The sequence below is a fragment of the Dama dama genome, chromosome 4, assembly GCF_033118175.1.
Source record: "Dama dama isolate Ldn47 chromosome 4, ASM3311817v1, whole genome shotgun sequence".
NCBI lineage: Eukaryota > Metazoa > Chordata > Mammalia > Artiodactyla > Cervidae > Dama > Dama dama.
This window is the reverse complement of record NC_083684.1, coordinates 54,617,097-54,635,651: the sequence shown is the minus strand read 5'-3', so window position 1 is coordinate 54,635,651 and position 18,555 is coordinate 54,617,097. Positions and strand designations below refer to the sequence as shown.

The 18,555-nt window shown below is 52.3% G+C and overlaps 1 protein-coding gene across 4 annotated transcripts; it reads left to right on the top strand.

The window, feature by feature from the left end:
- Nucleotides 1-187: 187 nt before the first annotated feature.
- Nucleotides 188-17,961, top strand: COQ8B (coenzyme Q8B). 4 transcript variants are annotated; one of them, XM_061139337.1, is made up of 15 exons: nt 188-276; nt 677-781; nt 918-1,037; nt 1,175-1,241; nt 3,016-3,093; nt 6,171-6,293; nt 6,444-6,529; nt 7,763-7,903; nt 7,991-8,072; nt 9,048-9,141; nt 11,795-11,936; nt 12,090-12,197; nt 14,514-14,579; nt 16,699-16,785; nt 17,224-17,961. In XM_061139337.1, exons 2-15 carry the CDS (start codon nt 680-682, stop codon nt 17,503-17,505), a joined length of 1,578 nt encoding a protein of 525 aa, XP_060995320.1. In that variant the 5' UTR covers nt 188-276; nt 677-679; the 3' UTR covers nt 17,506-17,961. The 4 variants fall into 4 exon arrangements, 3 of the variants coding, with proteins under 3 accessions (XP_060995320.1, XP_060995322.1, XP_060995321.1); XM_061139339.1 differs by lacking the exon at nt 188-276 and adding an exon at nt 280-300; XR_009692398.1 differs by lacking the exon at nt 188-276 and adding an exon at nt 15,217-15,335 and having other exon boundaries at nt 318-781; nt 17,224-17,285.
- The last annotated feature ends 594 nt before the right edge of the window (nt 17,962-18,555 follow it).

Here is an 18,555-nt window from a genome sequence, read left to right as displayed (position 1 = left end):
ACGTGTAGAAAACTGAAAGGTTAAAAAAAAAAAAAAACTGAAAGGTCTGCTGCATACAAGGTTCTTTGAGGTGAGTGGAAGGCATAAAATGGCACGTGTGAGCTCCTGTAGTGCCCCTAACCACCCTTAGGCCCCGCCCCGTCACGCACAGCGGGGCGTATTTTGTGCCAGTCAGTGACCTACTCCTCCATCATTGGCTAACTGACCGGACGGGGCGGGCGTGAGGAGACTCCCGGAAGCGCAAGAGGCCCCCAGCGCGTAGCTGACCCCGAGCGAGTGGGTGCTTAGCAACCAGGGGAGGTGCCCAGTAACGGGGTGGGGGGAAGACTGGAGGAATTGTGGGTGCCTAGCAACAGAGAGGAAGGCGGTGCCTAGCTACGAGGGGGTACTCAGAGCAGTGGAGAGGTAGCCCTGGAGGATCTGTGGGTGTCTAGCAACGGGGGAGGACCCTAGCAACGGCGGAGATGGGACCGGGGAAAGTGGTTCAGAGAGGTGCGCGGGAAGAGCCATGGGTTCTTAGCAATGAGAGAAGGAACCAGGAGTAACTGGGGGCCTATTAACAGGGAAGGAAGTCTTTGGCGGGTGGGAGCCTTAGGGTAGACACGGAGGAACGTGAGGCAAAGGAGAGATCAATCCTACAACTCCTACCCATATAGTCCCTCCTGTTCTCGCCCAGACAATGTGGCAGGAGGTGGGGGGCCTACTGCGTGCGACCTGTGGACAGCTGGGCCGGACTATTGGTCTGCCTTATGGGGCCCTGGGGCCGGGGCCCCGCTGCTGGGTAAGAGTCTTGGGAGGGGTTTCCAAGGGGAAGAGGTTGAAGGCGGCTTCAGGGGGCCAAAGGACAGGGAGGGGTCTAAAAGGGCCGTGCAGATACCATGTCCTCCACTCCTTACCAGTGTTCACGTCTCTTGCAGGGGCCATATAGGGGTTCTTGGGCCCAAAAACTTCATCAAGATAGGCCTGGCAGGGGCCTGGGTGAGGAGGACATTCGCAAGGCCCGGGAGGCCCGGATCAGAAAGACGCCCCGGCCCCAGGTATCATTGGTACCAGTCAGCAACACCCGGCAGCTGGCCTCCGGAGCTTGGGGAAGGGTGTGGTGGCAGGTTGGTTGGAATGCCTGGGTGCTCTGTCCATCTTTTCCCTCTCAGACCTTCTTCTCCCCACTTCCCAGCTGAGTGACCGTTCTCGAGAACGCAAGGTGCCCGCCTCCCGCATCAGCCGCTTGGCCAACTTTGGGGGTAGGTGTGACTGTGGGAGACCGTGACCTAGATCAGAAGAGGTGACATTTACAGAATGAAGCAAGGGAGAGAGTGAATCAGAGAGAGAAGAGGGAGAGATGGAAAGAGAATGAAGGCAAAGGCCTGTAAAACCAAGAGAAACACAGGAATGTTGTGTTTATTGAGAACCTGGAATGGGCGGGGGGGGGGGGGGGGGGGGTGCCCTACACGTGGTCTCTGCAGTGACTCAGTGAGTGAGTGTTTCCATTCTATAGCGGAATCGGAGGCTAAGGGAGGTAAACAGGACTCAACCCTGGGTCCTGCACCAGGATTATTTAGACTTCAGGTCACAACCTGCATGAAATAATTTAGTAGGTTGAACGAGCATTTAAAAGAAGAATGGAAAATATGAGTGTAGATGTAGAGTCAGGGAGAAGTCTTGTTTCATGAAACATTATGTATCACTGGTCTCTATCGGTTATAATGCAAATGTCTTCTTGACTATGAATCATGGTTCAAGTTTTAAAGATACTGATTCACAGTGTAAAGAAGGAGTCAAATGCACTGCTTAGAGCTTTGGCACCAGGCCGCCCGGGGTTCAAGGGGGTGATTCTTATGCATCCTCACTTTGTAAGTCTGCATAAGTTACTTCTCTGAGCCTCCATTTCCTTTTCTGTAGAATGGAAGTGTTTCTGTAAAGTTTCTCTCATGAGGGTGTGAGGACAAAATGAGTCAGTGCATAAAAGACACTGGGAATGGTTTTTGGCATGGAGAAAGTGCTCAGAAAATGCGAACTATGATTATTTATGGAAATGGTGAGAGTACAAGAGGCAGAGTGACTTAAGATGTCTTTGAGGACAAGGAGACAGAGGAGGCAGAGGAAATCAGAGCTGGAGAGATAACATCAGAAGGAGGAACTGAGAGGAGGCCTAGACAGACATACTGGGTGGAGGGAAGGGCAGAGATGGAGAAAAAACTGACTTAGAAAAGGAGAGGTGAGCATGAAGAAGAGAAACAGGAGTCATACGAAGACAGAGCGACCTGGGGGGAGAAGGGGATCGTTTCCAGGCCTTCTTACTCTTGGCTGTATGCTGGAATCATCTGGGATGGATGCCCAAAAGAAAAAGAATTCTGAGGGACTTCCCTAGCAATCCAGTGGTTAGGACCTTGCCTTCCAATGCAGAAAGTTTGGGTTTAATCCCTGGTCTAGGAGCTAAGATCCCACATGTCTTGTGGCAAAAAAAAAAAAAAAAAACCTGAAACATAAAACAGGAGCAATATTGTAACAAATTCAATAAAGACTTTAAAACTGATCCACATCAAAAAATCTTGAAAAAAAAAAAAAAAAGCGCTAGGGACTTCCCTGGTGGTCCAGTGGTTAAGAATCCAGCGCAGGGGACTTACGTTCGATCCCTGGTCGGGAAACTAAGATCCCACATGCCAAGGGCTCGTCTCAGGCCAGTTTAACCAGAACCTCAGTGGTGGGGCCTGGGCATTGTATTTACAGAAGCTCCTCACATGACTCTGGGTGCAGCCATGGGTGAGAAACACTGACCTGGGAGACAGAGACAAGGAGAGAGGGATGAAAACAGAACAGGAACCTCAAGCAGGGAGACAGTGAGTAAGAGACTGATGTAGAGTCAGAGGGATGCAGAGAGTTGACCACAAAGAGATGGGAGACAGGGGTACATAGAGGGAGACAGAGAGGAAAGAGGGTCAGGGAGGTGGTGAGGGGGTGGGGAAGGAGGTCGCCCCAGGGCAAGCGAGCACTCAGGCCCTCCTCTCCCTTCCCCAGGACTGGCTGTGAGCTTGGGGCTGGGAGCACTGGCTGAGGTGGCCAAGAAGTCCCTGCCCGGAGGAGGTGTACAGTCAGGTAAGTGAGCCATGTGCCCGGGTCCACACCCTGGCCTTGCTGTGTGTCCTGGGGCAAGTGGCTTCACCTCTCTGAGCCCCTGTTTCCTCATCCAGAGAATGGAGCCAATGATGACACAGCCACCTCTTTGGGTCATGGTGGAGTGCTCAGAGCAGGTGAAGCTGCTGTCAGGGTGGTGATGGGTAGAAGCAGGTCATGGGAGAGAAAAATGTAAGCCATCCACAGTGGAGTTCCTAACTGTAAGCAGAAGAGGAAGCACAAAAATAGGAGAGCTGCTGAAGGTCTGCGGCCAATAGAGATGGACTGGGTAGTGTAGAGATCAGCATTTGTGGGTATGATTCCTCAGCATGTCGATGTCTTGAAACAAAAACAGGGGTGGATATTCTAAATGCAAAAGAGACTAGAGAGACAATAATTGACGAAGGGAATGTGTGAGCCATGGTTGAATGTTTGAAAAAAATGACTATAAAAGACTTTGGGGGACAATTGGGAAAACCAGAATATGACTGGGTAGTAGATAGTTGAGAATTAGTGTTAATTTTCTTTTTTTTAATGTCAAATTTATTGACTCTATTATTAATTTTGTATTTTTTGGTCATGTGGCATGTGGAACTTCCCTGGCCAGGGATCGAACCCATGCACCCTGCATTGGAAGCTTGGAATCTTAGCCACTGGACCATCAGGGCAGTCCCAGTGTTAATTTTCTTGGCTGTGATTTTGGCATGGTGATTGTGTAGGGGATTATTCTTATTCTTAGCACAGGTTGAGTGCAAATCAGTCAGCAAAAATAATGGTCAGTGTCTGGTACAGTTAAAGCAGGTGAAGGAGCATGTCAAAACTTTGAATCAGGTGTGTAGGTATTCACAGGATTGAATGCATCCTTTCTTTCTGTTCTGATCTTTTTCAAAGCAAAAAGTTGGGAGTAGGTGGAGGAACAGTCTGGCTTTAAGGTGAGCCCAGACTGAATTTACAGCCTGCTTTGCCACTGCTGTGCTGTGTGACGTAGAGCCAGGCAAGGTACCTTTCTGAATCTCTGGCTTCCTCACCTTGAAATTTAAGGCATTGGCTTTTTTTGCTTCCTGGGGTGATTGTAGAGATTCAGCCAAAGAATCCATAGGAACACTTAAAATTCTGCCTGGCACAAGGTGAGCCCTCAATAAAGAGCTCAATAACTGTTATGAAATAAGTAAAAGCTTAATAAACACTTTATTGAATAATAGAATTTGCATATAGAACCACACACATTTAATTGTACAGCCTGGGTCATTTTCATAAAGTGGATGTATCTGTGCACCCATATCAAAAAACCCTAAAACAAGCAATTCTCAAACTTTTTAATCTCAAGATCCATTTACACCTTTAAAACTGAAGAATGGATAGACCAAATGTGTTATATCCATACAATGGGATTTTATTCCGCCATGAAAAGGAATGAAGGACTGATCCATGCTATTTGTGTGGTTGAATCTTGAAATACTATCTAAGTGAAAGAAGCCAGACACAAAAGGCCACATATTTTATGATTCCATTTATCTAAAATGTCCAGAGGAGGGAAATCTACAGAGATAGAAAGTAGATTAGTGGTTTTCAGGGGCTCAAGGGCAGGTGAGGTGAGGGAAATGGGAGGGAGTAACTGCTCACAGGCTTTCCTGGTGGCCCAGTGGTAAAGAATCCGCCTTCCAATGCAAGAGCCACAGGTTCGATCCCTGGGAAGACCCCCTGGAGAAGGAAATGGCACCCCACTCCAGTATTCTTGTCTGGAAAATCCCATAGACAGAGGAACCTGGCGGGCTACAGTCCATGGGATCATTAAAGAGTCAGACACGACTTAGCGAGTAAACAACAACTGCTAATAGGCATGGGTGTCCTTTTGGGGGTGAGGAAAATGTTCTGTAATTGATCATGGTGATAGTTGCACAACTGAAAATACTAGAAGTCACTGAACTGTGTGCTTTAAATGGGTAAATTATATCGTGTGAATTATATCTCAATAAAACCATTAAAAAATAGAATGAGAACCCCAAGAACTTGTTTATGTGGGTTATATTTACTATATGTGCTGTATTGGAGATTAAAACTGAAAAATTTTGGAAGATTCCCTGGTAGTCCAGTGGTTAAGACTCTGCGCTTTCACCACCAATGGCTTGGGTTCAATTCCTGGTTGGTGAACTAAGATCCCATTTTTTCTTGGCACAGTTTTGCCAAAAAAAAATAAATTGAAATTTAAAAACTGAAAAATGTTGTAAACAAGAATATACACACTCACTCCATCTGTCATCAGAGCAATTACAGCATCACAAGTCACAGAACTTCTAGAAAACTCCACTGACCATTTATAGGCGAATAAGAGTAAAAAAGAGCAAATAATGTATTGGTATAATTATGAAAGTTCTGTTCTCACAGACTCTCCTAGAGGGTCTCAGGGCCCCCAGACCACACTTGGAGAATTGCTGCGCTGGTTCTCCAGAAGCTCTTCTGTCTGTACCCATTCTGGCATGTCCTCCGCACATAAGGGGTCCCCACTGTCTTGGCTTCTGACCCTCGAGATTAGTTGTGTCTGTTTTTGCTCCTTACACCCATGTCATCGGACAGTGTATCCTTGCGTGTGTCTGGCCTGTTTCGCTCAGCATTCTGTTTAAGAGGTGTGTCCGTGTTACTGTGAGCGGTCATAGGTTGTTTATTCAACACTGTCCTCATCACCCTGTGACTCTTCCACAGTCCCTTTGTTGGTTCTACTGATGGTCCTTTGGGTTGTTTCCATTTTGAGACTGTTATGAACAGTGTTGCCGTGAACCTTCTTGGGGCATCTGTTGGTGGACACATTTATGCATTCTCTTGGGGATATACCTCAGAGGGAAATTGGGTACAGTTGTATGCTTCAGTGGAAACTTGCCAACTGTTTCTGAAAGGACTTGGGCTGTGGCACGGTCCCCAGCAGTGTCAGCGCTCCAGTGTTCTACATCTTTGCCAACACTTGGTATTGTCATCTTTTTTTTAGCCATTCTGGTGTCTGTGCGGTGGTGTCATAATGATCTTTTTTGTGGTTGCCGTACTAACGATGCTTCTTTCCACCCCAGAGGGAGGCTCCCAGCCAGGCTCCAGCCTTTTCCTGTCGGAGGCCAACGCCGAGAGGATTGTGCAGACCTTGTGTACAGTTCGGGGGGCCGCCCTCAAGGTTGGCCAAATGCTCAGCATCCAGGGTACAGCAGCATGATGACTCTCGACTCCTGACCCCTGACCTCAAGCCTCACCCCACCCCACCTACCACCAAGCCCCAGCTTCAGATACTCCCACAGGGCCCCTCGTGGCCTCCCCTCTCACTGGCTTCCTTCTCCCCGCTTTCCCCCAAGACAACAGCTTCATCAGCCCCCAGCTGCAGCGCATCTTCGAGCGGGTCCGTCAGAGCGCCGACTTCATGCCACGCTGGCAGATGCTGGTGAGTGCTCCAAGCGGGAAAGACTGGTGAGGGAGGCCTGCCCCACCTGCCTGGCCCTCCTAGCTTCATGGCTCAGCTCCCTGTCTGACTCAGTGTTCCCGTTCATTAAATGGGAATCACTAAAGCCCACATCTCAGAGGATGGTGGTGATGAGTCAGTGAGAAGAAGGCACAGAGCACTTCATCCAGTTCCTGGCAGGCTCAGGGCTCTGAAAGAGGCTGTGAAGCACTGTGGTCAGAAGCCAGACTTTGGGAGTTCAAACCCCAGGTCTGCCACTTGCTACCTGTGCGGTCAGACACGTGGCCTGCCCTTTCTGCTTCAGTGACCTCATCTATGATTGGTGGTAGTTCTAACAATGCCCACGTCATGGGGTTACAGGAACCAGTGTGTGCAAAGCACCTGGGAGGGCCCCTGACGCACCACGAGTGACATGCAAATGTTAGCTGTTCTTGTTACCATTTTTTTTAATTAAAGGAGAGTATGTCTGTAAATAGGTTGGCACAGCGCCTGGCACTGAGTAACTGCCCAGGACATGAGCTGTTCTAATCACTGGGGCAAGGGTGTGGAGTCCAGGATCCAGCCGCCTGCCTTCTGAGCACTGGTCTCTCCCTCTCCATATGACTCTGGGCAATTATTGCCCGTCTCTGAGCCACTCTGCACAGGGCCCAGCCCACAGGAAGAGCTCTGTAATTTTAGCTCTTTTTTACCATGTTAACTGTAGAGTTAATAAAACAATATACGGGTATATGGGTATAAAGGAGGACAATTATCAATCTTGAGGTGAAGAAGTGTTAGTTGCTCAGTTGTATCCGACTCTTGTGACCCCATAGATTATAGCCTGCCAGGCTCCTATGTCCATGGAATTCTCCAGGCAAGAATACTGGAGTGGGTTGCCATTCCCTTCTCCAGGGGATCTTCCCGACCCAGTGAGCAAACCTGGGTCTCCCACATTGCAGATGGATTAACCATACATAATAGCATTCCCCACAGCTGCCCGCACAGCCTCGGGAGTGTGGGCCTTCCAGTCTGTCAGTGCCTGGCTCATCACCTTGGGCCAGGAGGCCTCTTTTTGAGCCTCAGTTTCCTCATCTGTAAAGTGGGGTAGCAGCCAAGAGCTTGGCCTGGGGCCCTGCATGTGGCGAGTGGGGTTATTAACACGTGAAGCACCCAGCACAGGGCGCGGACCCAGCTGCCTGAAACCACGATGACGAGTGTCATGACCACTCTCCCCAGAGAGTTCTCGAAGAGGAGCTCGGCGGGGACTGGCAGGCCAAGGTGGCCTCTCTGGAGGAGGTGCCCTTTGCAGCTGCCTCCATCGGGCAGGTGCACCAGGGCGTGCTGAGGGATGGCACAGAGGTGGCCGTGAAGATCCAGGTGAGAGGGGAGGCAGGGTGGGAGTGGGGTGGGCACCTGGCCACCCCAGGGGGTGACTCCCATCCTCCGTCCCTCCTCCCCTCCCAGTACCCAGGCGTTGCCCAGAGCATCCAGAGCGACGTCCAGAACCTGCTGGCGGTGCTCAAGATGAGCGTGGCCCTGCCAGAGGGTGAGGCACCCAGTACCCCCCTCACCCCAACCCTGACTATGGGGGGTGGCGCCCTGAAGAGATAAAGGAGGTGGGGGCTGGATGCAGCAGGGGTGGCCAGCAGTTCAGGGCAGGGTGTTTCACATGTGTGAGCCCGAGTGAGCACCCAAGTCTGGGTGTTTGAGACAGAATGAAGGGACACCGAGGTGGGGAGAGCCCAGGGTACAGGCGTGTGACAAAGTCAAGCTTGGACATGCCGACAGAGATCCTGAGAGACAGAAGCCCAGACAGAAATCCAGAAACAGACACAAGGGATGTGCAGAGCGGGACAGGAGGCCTGAGAACGAGCCACAGAAACAGGAGGGGGTGTCAGTGGGGCCTCCCGAGTGTGTTGCAGTATGTGAGAGAGCGCCTGAGGGAGATGGAGCAGAGTGTGTGTGAGAGAGAGGGGGCGGGGGGAGAGCGAGAATGAGACAGTCAGGCCCAGAAGAAAGCTTCAGAGACACTGGAAGCAGCGTGAGAGAGTAAGAAATAGGGACAGAGGGGGACTTCCCCTGGCCATCCAGAGGTTAAGACTCTGCGCTTCCACTGCAGGGGGCACAGGTTCGATCCCTGGTCGGGGAACTAAGATCCCACATGCCATGGTGTGTGCAGCATGGCCAAAAAAGGGACAGAGAATAGGTGGCAGATGTGACTGTGAAAGGGGCCCAAGGACCGGTGTGCGTGCCTAAGAAAGAGACCCCAGCCGAGAGGCTTCCACAGAGCCCGCAGCTGTGTGAAGGGCTGAGGGGAGTGTGTACCCAGACCGGGTGGGTGAAAACATGGAGCAGAAAGGATGAGGGCTGGGGAGACAGAGTGACAGACACGACTGGCAAGAGAAGATGTCCCTCAGTGGGAGCCTGAGGGGTCAGGCAGGGGGCAGGAGGCAGGCTGTGGCCTTCGCTGCCTGACACAGCTGCCCCGCCCCCGCCCCCCGCCCCCACTCCCCACCCCCAGGCCTGTTTGCTGAGCAGAGCCTGCAGGCCTTGCAGCGGGAGCTGGCGTGGGAGTGTGACTATCGTCGTGAGGCGGCCTGTGCCCAGAACTTCAGGTGAGCTGACGCCCCTACAGGCCCCTGGACAGGCTTCCCTGGTGGCTCAGGCAGTAAAGAATCTGCCAGCAACGCAGGAGACCTGGGCTCAATCCCTTGGTGGGGAAGATCGCCTGGAGAAGGGAATGGCTACCCACTCCAGTATTCTTGCTTGGGAAATCCCAAGGATAGAGGAGCCTGGCAGACTACAGTCCATGGGGTCGCAAAGAGTCGGACACGACTGAGTGACTAACACACACACACAGGCCCCTGGAGGCCCCCTTCCCCCCTCCAGATTCCTTCATGGGCTGAGAGGGAAGTGGGTACCCCCACAGCCACTGGCAGCTGGAGTCCCGGGGTGGGGCTGGCAGACTGTTTCTCTCTTCATTCATTTGATCACCCATCCAGCCCTTCACTCATTACTTCATTCACACCCTGTGTCCTCTGTGCGCATTCTAAATTCCTCTCTCTAAACGTCTCTACTTTCTCCTCTGTCAAATGGGACACTGAACCACTGCAGTCTGATGCAGAAGACAGACTTGTCAACAGGCACGCAGTCACATGAGACACCATCACACCCACTGGACTAACAGCGATGAAGCCATCTGTGTGTGTCTGTGTGTCAAGAGTTGGGGGCTCCAGGGACTTCCCTGGTGGTCCAGTCCCTAAGATTCTGCCCTTACAATGCAGGGGCACAGGTTCAGTTCCTGGTCAGTGAACTAAATCCCCATGTGCCTCACAGCGTGGCCAAAAAATAAAATTTAAAAAAAAAAAAAAAAGAGCTGGGGGCTCCAGGGCATCCCTTATGCTCTGTGGGCAGGAGGAACAATGGATAGAAGCATTTTGGAGAATGGTTTGGCATCATCAAGGCTCAGGATCCACATCTAACCCAACAGTTGCCCTCCTGGCTAAATACTCTAGGGACACTTAGGGCAGTACACACCATCAGACTTTTCCAGAATACTCAGAACACTTATAGCCTCAAGTTGGAAACAACCCAAATCTATCAAACTTATCCAGCAGGGCGGATAAATAAATTATGGTATATTCATCAACACAGTACCATGTAGCATCGAAAAGGAATGAACTACAGCTCCGGGGAACAGTGGTTGTATCTTAGGGGCATCGTGATAAACTGCAATTAATTACATCTCAGTGAGACCCTCCACAGTGCGAAGCGTGGCCCACATGTTTACTGAGCCCAGCTCTGTAGATACAAAAGCAGTAGAAGGCAGTGGTTAGGGGCCTGGGCTCAGATGTGGGATCCAGTTTCAGGATTCAGTCCTGGGTCAGTCCTTAATGGACTGGGTAGCTTTAATCCGCCTGGTGGCCTCGAGAGAGCATCCTCCTCAGGGGAAGTGAGGATAAAGGGGAATTATGCTGGGACTTCCCTGGTGGTCCAGTGGCTAAGACTCCCTGCTCCCAATGTAGGGGGCCCGGGGTTGGATCCCTGGTCAGGAAACTAGATCCCACACACCACATCTAAGAGTTCACAGGCCACAACTAAAACGTTCCGTGTGCTGGAACTAAGACCCAGCGCAACCAAATAAATATTTTTTTAAAAAGAGGGAATTGTGCTGACTAAATGCTCAGCAGAAGCCTGGCCCATGGGGAGCAGTTCAAACATCAGAGATCCAATCAACAGGCACAAAAATACCAGCCCCCAAAGCAGAATGTCAATGCAGGAGACCTGGATTAGATCCCTGGGTGGGGAAGATCCTCTGGAGGAGGGTCTGGCAACCCACTCCAGTATACTTGCCTGGAGAATCCCCATGGACAGAGGAGCCTAGAGGGTTACAGTCCATGGGGTCACAAAGAGTCAGACATAACTGAGTGACGAAGCACAGCAGAGCAAAGTAGGACCTGGAGAAGGAGAGTGTCAAGTGGGCTGGGCCAGAGCACCCCTGTGTGGAGTATGGGGAGACCACCCCCTCCCAGAATTTCCCAGTGCTCTTAGGATAAAACCCACATCATTTCCCCAGCTCCCTGTCCCCCCACCCCCAATGCCAGCCTTCCCACAGGTCCCCAACCAGAGGCCTTGCTCATATTCTTTGCCTCCCATATCTTACAGTGACACATTTATCTCAATCTACTGTTGGTCTGTTAGAATGTGGTCTTCTGTGACTGATGGTGGGGGCAGCAGGGGCATGCCTGGGGCTCCTCCTACTGTTCTGTCACCCAGCATCATCCAACACAGGGATGGACACCGAGAATGCCCTTTATTAGTCAGTGTTTGGAATAATGACTCCAAGGAGTGGCCAACGAGTATCACTGTGGACTCAAAGATTTGTATATCAGTGACTGTTTTTCAGATAGATGAATTAATAAGTTGATGAGAAAGTAATGCTCATTGAGTTTAATACACTGAGCTCATCCTGGGGTGAGAAGTGTTTCCGGTAGGGAAGTGGTCCCTGGGTCTCCAGCCACACTTAGGGGCAGGCACAGAGATACTTGTTGCATGAATGCATGAGTGAATGAAGGAAGTGTCTGAATGGGTGTCAGTCCAGCCAGGTATTGGCCATCACTCAGGGCAGAAAGGGAAGAAGAGGGCAGGAAAGAAGACGAGACACAGACTTTCCCGTGGAAGACTTCTCAGAGGAGGGGGAGGACTCACGCCAGGGCCACAGGGGCCTGAAGAGTGAGGTCCCCACCCCTACACTCCCATCTGTCCCAGGCAGCTGTTGGCAGATGACCCCTTCTTTCGGGTGCCAGCGGTGATTCAGGAGCTGTGCACGACGCGGGTGCTGGGCATGGAGCTGGCTGGAGGGGTCCCCCTGGACCAGTGCCAGGGCTTGAGCCAGGACATCCGGAACCAGGTACATGGACTCATGGGGCAGTCAGAAGGGTGCTGCCCTGGGGCAGGGCTGGCCAGGCGGGGCAGGTCAGAACCACAGTCCCCCTCCAGGCTCCAGAGGGCTTTACAGGGGCACATGACTCTGAGATTTCTGTTACTCCTCTCTCCACCCCAGATCTGCTTCCAGCTCCTGAGGCTTTGTCTTCGGGAGCTGTTTGAGTTCCGATTCATGCAGACGGACCCCAACTGGGCCAACTTCCTGTATGATGCCTCCAGTCACCAGGTGGGTTTCTTGTGATGTGTCAGGGTGCTTCAGCTGCTGTAACAGATATTTCCCAATGTGTCAGTAGCTCAGCACAATAGCTCCAATAGCTATTGTAGCAGGCTGGAGCGGCCTCCTCCACGCAGTGATTCAGGGACCCAGGCTCCTTCCCTTTTATGAGTGTGCCACCCTGCCCCCCAACCCCCACCCCAGGCCTTGAAAGGCTCTCTTTCCAGTGCAAGGGGAAAGAGAGGTTGAGAAGGTAACCCCTGCCTAACTGCTTTGGCCAGAAATGACCCATCATTCTCTTCACCATTCTGTTGCTAGGAACCGGACACATGACTTATCTAGGTGCAAGGGATGCTGGGAAATCTCTGGCTAGGCAGTGACTTCCTAGTGGCAATGGAGAAGAGTCATTACCTCGCCTGTCATTCATTTAGAACATCCCAAGTATTAACACCTACTGCCTCTTGACAGTGATGCCAAGACAGCGCCGACCCTTGCCTTCCCAGAGTTCCTCACCCAACACAGGGCCCCATCACCAGACAATGTGACCTGCAGTTAGTACCTTGCCAGGGAAGCACAGGCCACAGAGGGGTCAAGTGATGGGGGAGGCTCAGGGGTCGGTGGGAAGCCAGGGGAAGTGGCTAACCTGCCTGGGGTGAGTGGGGCCAAGGAAGCTGAAGCCAGAAAGACGGGAGAGGCACAGCCATTTAAGGAGCAGGGAATAAAGAGCTTTCCTGGTAAAAGATACAGGCCATCCAAAGGCCTGGGAGTGACAGGTTGCACTGAAAGGCTCTCGGTTGCTCAGTAACTTTCCACAGTGATCTGTGCCATTCTGTCCGCAGAGGGGTCCTTCTAAAACACAAGTCCCTGCCACAGCTTCCAGCACCGTCCCACATGCTGAGGCTGACATGGCCCCACTGTATCCAGCCTCTGTCCCTTGCCACCTTCTTCCCCCAAGTGCACAGACACCCTGCATCCCTCCAAGGCTCCCACGGCAGGGAGGGCAGTTTTCCCAACTTGGGGGCCAGGGTGGGGGTGGAGGGCGGTGATCTGAGTCCTGACATCAATTTGTTGGGTCTCAGAAGCAGTTTTATTTTAAAGGCATGGACTATGTTGCCAGTGGGAGGGATCATATTGTTTCGGGACACTTGTATCTGATGTTTATATTTATGTGTGCATTCGCACTGGAGCCCAGAATAATCTGCATTTTCTTTTCCCTTTTTTTTTTTTTTTTTTTAAGTTGGGAGTATAGAGCTTCCCTGGTGGCTCAATAGTAAAGAATCTGCCTGCCAATGCAGGAGATGTGGGTTCCATCCCTGGGTTTCAGAAGATCCCCTGGAGGAGGAAATGGCAACCCACTGTAGTATTCTTGCCTGGAAAAATCCCATGGACAAAAGAGCCTGGCAGGCTACAGTCCATGGGGTCTCAAAAGAGTCAGACACAGCTTAGCGACTAAACAACAACAAATAGTTGCTTTACACTGATGTGTCAGTTTTTGCTGTAGAGCACAATGAATTAGCCATGCGTATCCTTATATCCCCTCATTTTTGAATCTGCATTTTCTTACTGTGGATTGTGATCAATAGTTTGAACTCCACTGTTACAGAGAAATTTACACATGTGTTCATTCACTAGCAAAACCCCAAAATAACCACAGTGCCCATCAAGCAGATAAATGTGATATATTCACCCAACAGGATCTTAACTGGGCAGTGAAAAAATGAATCAAAGAGCTAGGACAGTGGGGCTGAATTGCAAAACCATGTTAAACACAAAGAATTTGCAGAATAACTATCGTAAATGCCATGTATGTGAAGTTTTAAAATATGCAAAACATGACTATGTATTGTTCATGGGTCCACATATATGTAGAAAATGTAGCAATGCATGCATGGGAATTTCAGGAAACAATAATAATTTCAGGAAAGTAGTGACCCTGAAAGAGAGGGTAGGGACTGGGGGAGGTAGAATCAGGCCCCACTTTGATTGGTAGTAATTTTAAACTGGGTAGTAGGATTTGTGAGCATTGATTTTACTCTTCCATGTATTTTCTTATTCTCTGGATGTTTTTTTTTTCTTCTGTGCTTAAAATATGTTATTATAAAAACAACTAGAACCCCCAAAATAAAAACCAGGTCCCTTCAGCTTCATGTGAGGATGGATTGAAGTGTGGAGACCAGAGCCAGGAGTCCGGGAGGGGGCTGGTCAGGGACTCGGGCCGGAGGGGGTGTGGGGGGCGGGGGACAGAGGGATGGGCCCTGGCACCCCCCCACAGACAATGGGGAGCATTGGTGGACTCCCAGCGTCACTTTCACCATCCCTCAATCCCAGGTGACCTTGCTGGACTTCGGGGCAAGCCGGGAATTTGGGACCGAATTCACAGACCATTACATTGAGGTGAGTGCCCCTCAGCCCTGGGGTTTCTGAAGGGCCAAACCTCAAGCCAGATACTAAGGCTTGCAGAGAAGGAGAAATACAATATCTGGCATTAAGAAATAAATAATAAGGCTCTGGATCTCTGAAGCCAGGCTTTGCAGCTTGTACGGAGCAGGGGAGGGACATAGAATTAGGAAACTCCTGAATAACAAGTGGTTTCTTAAACCCTAGGAGGATGGAATGGGGTGGGGAAGCTGGGAGAAGAGAGGTGTCAGAGACAAGGTCCAGGGCTCTGGCTTGAGAAGCTGGGCCTTGTGGGGGGGGGGGGGGTCCCCTTTGGATGGGGACAGGAAGGAGTTGGTTACCTCCCCCCCAAACGCACACACACAGAGGCTCCCTGGGGTTCTCTCTGCAGGCCACTCTTGAGGCACAAAGCTGAGGCCTCTCTGGGTAGTTGAGACATCCCCTCCCCACCCCCACGGTCCTGTTTAGCATGGCCCTCCTGCCACCTCCCCAGCCTTTTCCAGTTTAAAAAAGCCCTGTCACACAGGTCTCCCAAGGACCACAGGCGTGACAGATGGCCAGACAGGCTGGGGCAGGGGGAGCTGCGACAGACCAGAACTGCCAGATTTAATCCTGTATCCCCCTTCCTCCCAAGAAGGGGCAACCCAGTGGTGAAGGGATCGTCTCCCTTCCCCTCCTCGCCGTGACGTTCCCCATTCTGAGCCTGGTTCCTCTTCTGGGAAGCAGGGACCCTCCTATCCACCTTTTAATACAGTAAGTCCCCTACGCACGAACCTTCAAGTTGCAAACTTTCAAAGATGCAAATCTGTGTTCACACGTCTGGTCACGTAAGTTAGTTCACGTGTCTGGCGTACACTGTCACCTCTCTTGTCACCTGCGTGCATACTCTACAAGGGTCTATGCTTTTGTTACACTGTACAGTATGGAGTACAGTAGTATAACATCTTTCTTTCAAGCCCAAGATGTCTGGAAGCAAGCGTAAAAGCAGCAGTATATGACTGATTGTGTTAACTGGGTACCCAGGCTAACTTTGTTGGACTTCGGAACAAAACTGAACTTAGGAATGTGCTCTCAGAAGGGAACTCATTTGTATGTAGGGCACTTACTGTAGTGATAGGAATTCATGATATTTATGGTGTTTCCTTCATGTGGGCAACTTCCCCGGTGGCTCAGTGGTAAAGAATCCCCTTGCGATGCAAGAGACACAGATAAACGTGGGTTCAATCCCTGGGTCGGGAAGATCCCTTGATGGAGGAAATGGCAACCCACTCCAGTATTCTTGCCAGGAAAATCCCATGGACATTGGAGCCTGGAGGGCTACAGTCCATAGAGTCACAAAAAGTCAGACACAACTGAGTACACACGCACACGCGTAGGCACCACGTGAAGCACTCCACAGATACACCTCCTTCATCCTCCCAGAGCCCCATGAGGAAGACACTTTCATCATCCCCACTTCACAGATGAGAAAGCAGAGGCCCCCAAAGCAAAGTGACTTGCCCAGAGTCAGCCAGTGAGTGGCAGAGCTGGGATGGAGCCCAAGCAGGCTGGCTCCCGGTTCTGTCTGTCCCTGTGCCCTCAACTCCTGCCCATCCTACATGGTTGGAGAGCTGCTTAGCTCCAAACACTGATTTACTAAACAAGGGTTTTCACCAAGGGCCTCCTGAGTGAGTGCCAGACCCTGTGCCACTTGCAACTACACCCAACTGGGGACCCTGCCCTCTTGGGGCTCCAAATCCAGTATGGAAGCCAGACATCAAGTGATCCCAGAGATGGCAACCTCAGATGCAGTTCTGGGTCATGGTCACACCCTTTAGCAACTAAGTGTTTGGACCCGTGGGCATCACTTGGCATCTGCTTTCCTCTGTCCTGCTTCCAGGCAGCCGCTGCGTTCCCAGCCAAGTGGGCGGGATGCCTGACCACCCCAACCCCCAGGCTCAGGAACAGTCTTGAGAGAGGCACAGACAGGGGTAAGGTGGGGAGGGAGAGGCTTCCAGGTGAGAGGGCTTAGGTGGAGGAGAACAGAAGTGGATCCGGACAGGGCCAGGCTTCCAGCTCCCATCTCCAGACCCATCCTTGAACCCCTCTGCCTCTGTGCCCACATCCGCCTATGCAGGTGGTGATGGCTGCAGCCAATGGAGATAAAGACCGGGTCCTGCAGAAATCGAGAGACCTCAAATTTCTCACAGGCTTTGAGACCAAGGTGGGGAGAGTTAGAGCTGGTATCTCCTTGTGGGGAGTAAAAGCGCTTCTCTCTACTGGGGGAACTGTGGATGAGTGGGGGACTCTAGGGGGACTGCTTCTCTGTACTGGGGGCTCTGGGGAAGAGGGGTAAATGGGGGTACCACTCATCTATTCTAGAGAGGGAGTGGGGGGCTGCTTGTGGATCCGGTGGGGCAGGGGGTTGAGGAACAGAAGCTGCATCTCTGTCCAAGGGAGTGAAGGCTATGTGTCTACTGGAGGCCCTGAGAGGAGAGGAAGGGTGCTTTGGGGAGTAGAGGAGGGCTGCTTGTCTCTTAGGGGCTCTGGAAGGAGTGGAGGCTGCCTGTTACTCTCTGGGGAATTGAGGGCTTGTGTTTGTCCTTAAGACTCTGAGGGCTATATATCCACGCTGGGTGCCTCTCGTCTCCCCGACCCCTAGGCATTCTCGGACGCCCACGTGGAGGCCGTGATGATCCTGGGGGAGCCCTTCGCCACCCAGGGCCCCTATGACTTTGGGGCGGGTGACACTGCCCGCCGCGTGCAGGGCCTCATCCCTGTGCTACTGCGGCACCGGCTTCGCCCACCACCCGAGGAGACCTATGCCCTGCACCGAAAGCTGGCCGGGGCTTTCCTGGCCTGCACCCGCCTCCGTGCCCACATCGCCTGCCGGGACCTCTTCCAGGACACCTACCACCGCTACTGGGCCAGTCGCCAGGCATAGCCACGGCCCATAGCCTCCTAACCAGAGGACCCGTCAGAGAGACTCCATCTCAGGACTCCAGCCCCATAGCAGGCCATCCCCTGCTATGAGGCCTCTTTCCCCTCCCTGCTCTAGGCCTGGGGACCCACCTTGGGCTTGGGAGTAGGACACTCCCAACTTCATATCCCGGTGTCCTGCCCTCCCCACTCCAAAGGGAGCATCCAGGAATTCTACCTTGGTATTAATTTATTTCTGGAAACATTTGAGAGAGTCTTAGGCCCCTCTGCACTGCCATCATGGAGATGCAGAGGCAGCTAGAGGGGGAGCCCCTCACCTGCCTCAGGTCCTCCATAGATGTGGTCCGTGAAAGAGGAGGGGGTGGTGGTTGGTGGAGCCAGCCCTCACCTTTGCCTTGCTTACCCCTGCACCAGCTGCCTTCTCCCTGGTGGCATCCCCTGTGTGTTTGGGGAGGGCATGGCGGGGGTGGAGGGTGGGGTGGGGGTGAATCTTCAGTCCTAATAAAAGTGACCCTCTCATTCCCCCAGTTCTTTTCTCTGCTGGGGGCGGGGGTTGGGGGGGGGGGGGTTGGTCCGCAGGCTGCTTCCAGGTGCAGATGGCCAGCCCCCTCCCACCCTCTTGTCTGAAAGCCCCAGTCCTGCCTGGGCCATCTGTTGCCAGGAACCTCCTTCTCTCCTTTCCCTACCGCCCCCCACCCCCGCCCCTCCCGCACGTGCTGACCACCTGCTCCGAAGGCTGCGGCAGCTGAGAAGGCCTTCCTTCCCCACCCCCCAGAACACATACACACACACACACACACACACACACACACACCACCTCCCAGCCTCCTGGCTCCCTCAGCTCGGCTCCCAGCAACCTCGCTTTTTTGCTAATGGGCCTTAATGCCCCTGCCAGCTGCTTTGCCAAACCCACAGGACTGGGCGGGAGCAGAGGCGCTTGGGCGGCCAGAAGCCGCTCCCCCGTCCCAGCCTGGCGCCCCCGCCCCCAAAGCCGAACCGGCCGCGCACCACGACGTCGGGGTCTGTTCACTCCCCCTCCTCTTCCCAGCAAAAA